The sequence below is a fragment of the Zootoca vivipara genome, chromosome 2 (assembly GCF_965207765.1).
Source record: "Zootoca vivipara chromosome 2, rZooViv2.hap1.1, whole genome shotgun sequence".
Taxonomy (NCBI): domain Eukaryota; kingdom Metazoa; phylum Chordata; class Lepidosauria; order Squamata; family Lacertidae; genus Zootoca; species Zootoca vivipara.
In genome coordinates this window covers 117,418,771-117,428,082 of record NC_142584.1, presented here as the reverse complement: position 1 = coordinate 117,428,082, position 9,312 = coordinate 117,418,771, and the positions used below count along the sequence as shown (strand labels likewise).

Genomic DNA, 9,312 nt, shown 5'->3' with positions numbered 1-9,312 from the left:
TATGCTGCCCATGTGGGGCTGAATTTAATCCTCTTTGGCTCTCAGGCCATGTACGCCAGGCATGTTCTCTGTGATAAAGTCACCGCAGCCTGGGTCTTCCAAGCAGATTTTAGCTGCTGGTGATTTGCTAGCTCTGTTGCTGATAGGACTCAAGAAGGACGTTGGAGTAAAAGGCAGGCACCTAATAAGTCACCTTATGCTGTTGCTTTTGCTACAACCTGAAGCAACACCAGAGATGCTGAACCCCAAATGCCCACTGACTTTGATAAGGGATCCCAATGCACCCTTGAATTGGTACAGGCCAGGAGACTACCACATTAGTGGGGTCATATCCGCAGCACCTGTTGTGTTCAAACCAAACGTCTTCAATGAGCCTCCCTTTACCAGAGTTTATGGGTAAGTCCTTATGTGCATACTGTTGAAAAAGCTTTATGCAAAGTGAATCTGACCTCATGGAGACCAAATGTTTTTGTCTGCCGGGCACGTCTCCTAATTTCTGATACTTTTGCTTGGTAAATCATGTCTTCTATTTTCCTCCCTTTGGAGGGAAATGGGTCAGGTTCATTCTGAATGTCAGGAAGTCATCTTGTTGTTGTCGTTTAGTCGTTTAGTTGTGTCCGACTCTTCATGACCCCATGGACCAGAGCACGCCAGGCACTCCTGTCTTCCACTGCCTCCCACAGTTTGGTCAGACTCATGTTGGTCCAACCATCTTGTCCTCTGTCGTCCCCTTCTCCTCAGCAAGGGCTGAGGTGCTAAGGAAAGCTTGATCATGTATAATGAGATAAGAAACCTATGTCTTTGTTCATTCCAGGTGGCTCCATGGTTTTAAGCTTGCTAATGAGTTGCAATTCAGCAACTTCTCTTTCCAGTCTGTTTCTGAATTTTTTCTGTAATAAAACAGCTGCTTTGAGATTTTGTATAGAATGTCCTGGGAGATTGAAGTGTTCTCCTACTGGTTTCTCTGTCTTGTGGTTCCTGATGTCAGATTTATGTCCATTTATCCTTTGGCGTAGGGGTGAGCTTTTTCTAAGCTTGGCTTTTAAGTCTTGGAAACACCCTAGTACATGATGTTTTTGCATATTGATGTTAAATAAAGGGGGAAGACATGCTCCATTCAGTTACACATTTGTAAGCTTATTGGCATTAGGGCATCGGGCTCCATGCAAAATTTGAGTTTTGTTTGATTAGTTTGAAGGTAGTAAAATTGAACATCAGTGTCTTTTCCAGGGAGTCTTCTCTTCTCATGAGGTGGCCAAAGTATTGGAGCCTCAGCTTCAGGATCTGTCCTTCCAGTGAGCACTCAGGGCTGATTTCCTTCAGAATGGATAGGTTTGATCTTCTTGCAGTCCATGGGAAAGTCATCTATTGTACTGCAAATTGTGTGTTTTCACCCACACTAGTGAGACATTTGCATTAGAATAGCCCATTCTCCTAAGATTTTGAGAGGAAGGAGTTGATGGATCTCAGGTGTACAGATGCTGCAGACCTATTTCATGATTTTTGCTCCCCATCACACGTAATAATGACACAATCTGGTCTCTGTGTGTAAAGAATGTCAAGGTGACACACACTTTTTTCCAGGATAGGAGACCTGGTCTACTGGCATACCATTTCCTTCTTGTTTGCTGTTCGTGAAGTCAATCAGAACCACAGGCTTTCCCCCAACCTCACCCTGGGCTATGACATCTATGACAACTTTTACGACCCCAGAAAGACTTATGGTGCCATGGTGGACCTGCTCTGCCCTGGGCAGGCAAACATCCCCAACTATTCCTGTGGACCATGGAATAAAGTATTGGCTGTTATTGAAGGGGCTGACTCTGAGAAATCCAAAGATATTTCCACCATGTCAAGCATCTACAAAACCCCACAGGTATGAATGTCAGGAGGGAAGGAAAAATCCCAGAATGTTATTGCAATTTCTTTGGAGAGATGTGAAAATGTAATTCCTGCTTCTAAGGCAGAAGGAGAGATTGCCCTCAAACCCCCTCTTAACGAAGATGACTAAGGAGATTCTCGGTTTGTCCACACTTTCTCCCATCCCATGGCTAGAAAGCCTGGGTCTGAGTGGCTTTCCATTTGCCCTCTGCTTTGAAGGCATGGGTCCAAGCCATTTCTCCCTCACCCTACTCCTTTCCCACAGAAAACCCACTCTGAATTGGAAAAGCAACAAGATAAGGGATATGTCAATAAGCCCTTAGCTACCAGTAAATCTGCAAGATCGCACAGGTGTAAATGGTTTGTTTTATGGATATTTGAGGAAATTCTCAAAGTTAAGGCAGAAGAATGGAATAGGTAATGAAAGCTAGTGCCATGTGAGATGCAAATGAACAAATATACAAAAGGAAACATTAAAGAAACAAGAGGCAGAAAACAAAAAAAATGCATGACAAGGCAATGGAATGTCATCCACTGAAACAAACTCTATGAGCTCAGGCTAAGCAAACCTTAGATAAAACTAGTTACAGGTAGGTAGCTGTGTTGGTCTGACATAGTCGAAACAAAATAAAAAAATCCTTCCAACAGCATCTTAGAGACCAACTAAGTTGTCATTGGTATGAGCTTTTGTGTGCATGCATACTTCTTCACACAGTGTATCTGAAGAAGTGTGCATGCACACGAAAGCTCATACCAATGACAACTTAGTTGGTCTCTAAGGTGCTGCTGGAAGATTTTTTTTATACGGTATTTTGCTTAGATAAAACTGTAATAAAACTGCTGCAAAAAAGCAGTAACAAAATGCAATCAGGGCATAACATAAAGCAAACACCACACATTCCAAAGACTCTGTCACCGTTTTTTGAAAGCAAACACCTAAATATGTTGTTAAGTTCCCTGGAGTAAAGCTCCTTAGCCCCCATGAAACTTTGTTTTTTCTCTGTTTCCCAGGTCAGAGAAGAGTTGTCATTCAGGCAAGTGCAAAGTTCTAGATTTGGGATTTTGTTGAAGGTGACAACACTAATCTCTTCTGTTCTTTACTAGGTCAGCTATGGTTTTGTTTCTGATGCTCTTATGGACAAAACTCAGTTCCCGTTTGTCTACCGAATGGTCCCGAAAGAAGAGCATCAGTATCTGGGAATAGTCCAACTCCTCCTGCACTTCAACTGGACTTGGATTGGTCTCGTTGCTCCAGACACCGAGAACGGGGATAGATTCATGAGGACCTTGATGCCTCTGCTAACCAGGAACACAATTTGTGCTGCCTTCTCACATAGCATCCCAATACAGCATACGGAATATCCTTCCATTTCTAAAATATCTTTCACATGGAACAAAGTCAATGTATTAGTCTACTATGGAGAGATGCGCTTCTTCTATAGTTCAATAGGTCTTTTACAAATTTTTGTTGAAAGGCATCTAAGACCCATTGTGGGGAAAGTCTGGATCACAACAACTTTGTGGGACCTCACCTTGAATTTGTCTTTTGATATTCTTTCTTCCTTGAATATTCATGGGTTTTTTTCTTTCTTAACTCGTATTAAAAGAAGGCCAAACTATGACGACTATCAAACATTTCTCTATTCTATGTTTCGGTTTGCAGAGAAATCATATAATTGTTCATATTCAAAGCACGTGTTATCTGTGAAAGGAAGGGAAAGGTGTAGGGAAGATAACTCTCTGGAGTCCCTGCCTGACAAAGTGATTGAGAAAACCCTGTCTCTGGATAACTACAGTATTTACAACCTTGTCCTTGCTCTGGCCCGGGCCTTAAGGGCTGCGCTTTCCTCCAAATCCAATCAGATGGTGGCGAAGGGTAAAAAGAGGCTGAAATATCAAAGGATACAGTCCTGGCAGGTATTCCCTCACAGGCAGAACAGGCATATGCCTCCACTTTACCACCCGATGCCTCAGCAAGGCTTCCTGCTATTGTTAGCCAAGGAAGCTTATGCTTGCAGAATTTTTACATGGGTGCGGAATAAAGCTTATGGATAACATGGTTTTAGTCTGTCCCAAAAGGCGGATGCAGAAACAATGGGCTAAAGTTCCATTGCCCAAACACACATACAGTGCCAGTCTGTACAAAGATCTTCAGCAATTAGGCTATGTTATCTAGATAATTTTCTTCTTTTCTAAATGTCCATGCTTTCTTTCCTGTTCTAGTTTCACCCTTTCCTGGGAAGCTCCCAATTTTACAATACTTCCATGGAAGGAGTTTATTTGGATGAGAATGGGCAGTTGACAGTCGAATCTGATGTTGTGAACTGGGTGCCATTTCCCAACGAATCCTTTCGTGCCGTGAAATTTGGGAGCATAAGCAGGCAGGGATCCTCAGGCACAAAATTCACCATTGAACAAGAGGCTCTTGTGTGGTCCAAGCTGTTCAACCAGGTTTGGAAAACCTATTCATTGTATTGTATTCCCTTTTACGTGGGGCTACCTTTGAAGGTGACCCGGAAACTACAACTAATACAAAATGCGGCAGCTAGACTGGTGACTGGGGGTGGCCGCCGAGACCATATAACACCGTCTTGAAAGAACTACATTGGCTCCCAGTACGTTTCTGAGCACAATTCAAAGTGTTGGTGCTGACCTTTAAAGCCCTAAATGGCCTCGGTCCAGTATACCTGAAGGAGCGTCTCCACCCCCATCGTTCTGCCCGAACACTGAGGTCCAGCTCCGAGGGCCTTCTGGCGGTTCCCTCGTTGCGAGAAGCCAAGTTGCAGGGAAACAGGCAGAGGGCCTTCTCGCTAGTGACACCCGCCCTGTGGAACGCCCTCCCATCAGATGTCAAAGAGAAAAACAGCTACCTGATTTTTAGAAGACATCTGAAGGCAGCCCTGTTTAGGGAGGCTTTTAATGTTAAAAGATTATTGCATTTTATTTTTCTGTTGGAAGCCACCCAGAGTGGCGGGGAAAACTCAGCCAGATGGGCGGGGTATAAATATTATTCTTATTCTTATTCTTATTCTTATTCTTCTTATTCTTCTTATTATTATTATTTTAGAGATATGTTAACCTCTGAAATTCTGTTGGGGAACACAACAACATAACTTATGCCTATCCAAGTATATGGGGGAGGCGATGAAGGGAGGAAAGTCAAAATAATTAACATGAAAATGGAGGAGCAGGTTGGCTTATGGCTGAGGCATGGCATTTGCAGTGGTCACAAAGCATGCCAGACTTCAGAATTGAGCACAACACAGCTGCTCCAAATACCTTTCTGTTTCAGCTTGTTTGTTTCTCTGAATTTTGATATTTGTAAATGGTTTCCATTATTGCAGATTTGTACTGTGTTTACTAGACCTTTGTAATAATGACAGACAGCTGATTCCTAAATCCAAGGGCAATGCAGTCTCCACGTAATTCTTTCTTATTGATTATCTCTTTCTGCGCCAACTGTGTTCCAATGACTATGACCCTCTGTTTTGCCCAATGGATTAAAAAAAAAAAGCACCCACAACAAAGCCTTGTCTATTCCACATAGACCGAGACTGTACACTGGCCCAGAAGTTACTTGCTAACAGTCCTTCATTGATCCTTTTCTGTCTTTCTGGCCAGACCCATCCTCATGGCAGGTGTACCAAAAGCTGTCGCCCTGGATATGCCAAGAAGGTTCAGGAAGGGAAACCCATTTGCTGCCATGCATGTGCTCCATGTGCGGAAGGGATGATCTCCACTCAGGAAGGTAGGAGACTTCAGAGGAATGTGCAGCAAAAAGTGCAATAATATATGTCCTTGGTTGAGGAATATTCAAGCATAATCTTAATAAAGTTTCAACAGTGATTTACATAGTCTTAATAAAGCTTTCCAGGTACCAACGAGACAGGCTTGAGTTTGTAAGAATTAGGCAGGGTTGCTGCATCTGGTAGGCTCCCTTGAACCAGTCATTGTGGCAAAGTAGCTAGGATGTTTGGTTTGTACTGGGAAGACCAGAGTTCCAGTCCATGTTCCTCCAAGGAACCTTTTTCTGTAAATTACACCCATCTGAGAACACCTGGTTTTGGGTTGAGATCAGATGTAGCTGCAATTAACAACTTGGAGCTTCTAGATCACTCCAAGCTCTTCCTTGGGAGGGGAATAAGGGGGTATCTACAATAGGGAACTGCATGGAAAGGACCAACTCTGTGTTGATTAGCAGAAACAGCAAGTCCCATCACTGTTTCCATTTGTAGGGGATGGCTGGATCCAAAATTGACCTGCTCCCCCCCCCCTAGTGTACATGAATATGTTCATGCAGATGCTCTTCTTTTTCCAGATGCAGACCACTGCACCAAATGTCCAGAAGATCAACACCCTAACAAGGACAGAGATCAATGCATCCCCAAAATTATCACCTTCCTGTCCTATGATGAATATCTGGGGACCCTCTTGGCTTCCACTGTCCTGTTTTTGTCCTTAATCACAGGCCTTGTTTTAGGAATATTCATTAAATATCTTGACACTCCCATAGTCAAAGCCAACAACAGGGACCTTTCCTACATCCTCCTTGTCTCCCTCCTCCTTTCCTTTTTGTCCTCCTTTCTGTTTATAGGCCGGCCAAGGAAAGTGACCTGCCTTCTCAGGCAGACCGCCTTTGGCATCATCTTCTCAGTTGCTGTCTCTTCTTTGTTGGCCAAAACTATTACCGTTGTGATGGCCTTCCTGGCCACTAAGCCAGGAAACCGGGTGAGGAGATGGCTGGGAAAGAGTCTGGCTAATTCCATTGTCATTTCCTGTTCCGGTATCCAAATTCTCATCTGTGTCATCTGGCTGGGTACCTCTCCTCCATTCTCAGACTCTGACATGCACTCCCAGGCTGGAGAGATCATCCTGCAGTGCAATGAAGGATCTGTTGCCATGTTCTACACTGTCCTTGGCTACATGGGCTTCCTGTCTGTCATCTGCTTCATGGTGGCTTTCCTAGCAAGGAATCTGCCTGCAGCCTTCAATGAAGCCAAGCTGATCACCTTCAGCATGCTGGTCTTCTGCAGTGTTTGGGTGTCCTTTGTGCCCACCTATCTGAGCACCAAGGGGAAGTACATGGTGGCTGTGCAGATCTTCTCTATGTTGGCCTCCAGTGCTGGGCTTCTGGGCTGCATCTTCCTTCCCAAGTGCTACATTATTGTACTCAGGCCAAGTCTGAATACAAAGGAGCACCTGACTACAAAGACTTAATATAGCACCTGATTCCTAGAATATGTTTTTGGTTTTTTGCAATTGATAGCCAGCAAGGTAGCAATAAAGCCAGGACACATGAGTTGGGAATGTATCTCCTTAGAAGCTATTGTTTCGGAAATCAGAACACAAAATAAACATTTGAATCATATTCCAGCCTTACTACTGTTCGTTTATTTACCTTTTCTGAATACTGTTTATATATACCAGGGGTCAGCAAACTTTTTCAGCAGGGGGTCGGTCCACTGTCCCTCAGACCTTGTGGGGGGCCGGACTATATTTTGAAATAAAATATGAACGAATTCCTATGCCCCACAAATAACCCAGAGATGCATTTTAAATAAAAGGACACATTCTACTCATGTAAAAACATGCTGATTCCCGGATCGTCCGGGGGCCGCATTGAGAAGGCGATTGGGCCACATCCGGCCCCCGGGCCTTAGTTTGGGGACCCCTGATATATACTGTTTATATGTTTTGCCTGATAAGAAATCGTTATCAAAATCCAATAATAATGAATGCTGCTCATTAAGAGAAAAAAAGATCGGTGGTTGCAAGAATCAATGATCCCAACTCTGAACAAAATGCTTCTGAAACCTGAAAGCAGGATGTCCTTATTGGGTATCGCTTTGAAATGAATTGATGGGTACATGGACCGTAATAAAGATTGTTGTTGTTGGAAAAAAAGTTTTTTAGATAGTATTACAAATAAATTACTTATGCATTGTTTTTTCAAAATGAAAAGAAACATATTCCATTGGTACCTCTTTATTTTCTGCTGTGCGTATCAAGAGGGTCAGCTTGAATATTGCTGCCCTGGGTGTTCCGATGCCACCTGGAGGCAGCCCACAGAAGTCCTGGTGTGCTGAAGGTGGCAGGCGAGAAAAAAGGAGACTGGAAATGAGCAGGTCGCAAAGTGAGGGATGCGATGAGAGCTGCAGGGGACATGGCAGCTCAGGAATCATAGAATCATAGAGTTGGAAGAGACCACAAGGGCCATCCAGTCCAACCCCCTGCCAAGCAGGAAACACCATCAAAGCATTCCTGACAGATGGCTGTCAAGCCTCTGCTTAAAGACCTCCAAAGAAGGAGACTCCACCACACTTCTTGGCAGCAAATTCCACTGTCGAACAGCTCTTACTGTCAGGAAGTTCTTCCTAATGTTTAGGTGGAATCTTCTTTCTTGTAGCTTGAATCCATTGCTCCGTGTCTGCTTCTCTGGAGCAGCAGAAAACAACCTTTCACCCTCCTCTATATGACATCCTTTTATATATTTGAACATGGCTATCATATCACCCCTTAATCTTCTCTTCTCCAGGCTAAACATACCCAGCTCCCTAAGCCGTTCCTCATAAGGCATTCTTTCCAGGCCTTTGACCATTTTGGTTGCCCTCCTCTGGACACGTTCCAGCTTGTCAGTATCCTTCTTGAACTGTGGTGCCCAGAACTGGACACAGTACTCCAGGTGAGGTCTGACCAGAGCAGAATACAGTGGTACTATTACTTCCCTTGATCTAGACGCTATACTCCTATTGATGCACCCCGGAATTGCATTGGCTTTTTTAGCTGCTGCATCAAAAGGAGTGTTGCAGATATTAATATTGCACAGTTTGAAGCGACTGGAAGCACAAGAACTGACCCCTTCTGGAAGAAATCATTGTGCAGGCCCATAAAAAATATTATTAAAAGTTTTAGTGGTAGAACTCTTCAAAAACAGAGCAAAATAATCAAAGATACAACCCAAATATCCATACAATAATAATAATAATAAAAATTATTTATACCCTGCCCTCCCCAGCCTAGGCCGGGCTCAGGGCGGCTAACCCTAGATATAAACAACTGATTAAAATACAACTTAAGAACAAAATTAAATACATTATAATTAAGATGAAATTAAAATTAAAACGCAGCCTCATACGGACGGAAAACGAAAGGGAAAGATAGGGGAGGGGATCAGGTTGGCTCCAGGCCAAAAGCCAGGTGGAACAGATCTGTCTTACAGGCCCTGCGGAATGATATCAGGTTCTGCAGGGCCCTGGTCTCAGATGACAGAGCATTCCACCAGGTCGGAGCCAATACTGAGAAGGCCCTGGTTCTAGTTGAGGCTAATCTGATTTCCTTCGGGCCCAGGACGTCTAAGGTGTCACTGTTTATGGACCTTAAGGTCCTCTGCGGGGCATACTGGGAGAGATGGTCCCGAAAGTATGAGGGTCC

The 9,312-nt window shown here is 43.8% G+C and overlaps 1 protein-coding gene across 1 annotated transcript; it reads left to right on the top strand.

Moving 5' to 3' along the window:
- Positions 1-235: 235 nt before the first annotated feature.
- LOC132591593 (vomeronasal type-2 receptor 26-like) lies at positions 236-7,098 on the top strand. Its single transcript, XM_088662535.1, has 6 exons — positions 236-396; positions 1,585-1,876; positions 2,986-3,798; positions 4,105-4,332; positions 5,503-5,629; positions 6,200-7,098. The coding sequence occupies exons 1-6, from the start codon at positions 236-238 to the stop codon at positions 7,096-7,098; spliced, it is 2,520 nt and encodes an 839-aa protein (XP_088518661.1).
- Positions 7,099-9,312: the final 2,214 nt, after the last annotated feature.

Bases quoted from the DNA above. Each gene is read 5' to 3' on its own strand.
- LOC132591593 (XM_088662535.1), top strand. From the start codon at position 236: ATGCTGAACCCCAAATGCCCACTGACTTTGATAAGGGATCCCAATGCA. The intron at 3,799-4,104 runs GTATTCCCTCAC...TTCCTGTTCTAG, and splicing joins AAAGGATACAGTCCTGGCAG to TTTCACCCTTTCCTGGGAAG. The intron at 4,333-5,502 runs GTTTGGAAAACC...CTTTCTGGCCAG, and splicing joins GGTCCAAGCTGTTCAACCAG to ACCCATCCTCATGGCAGGTG.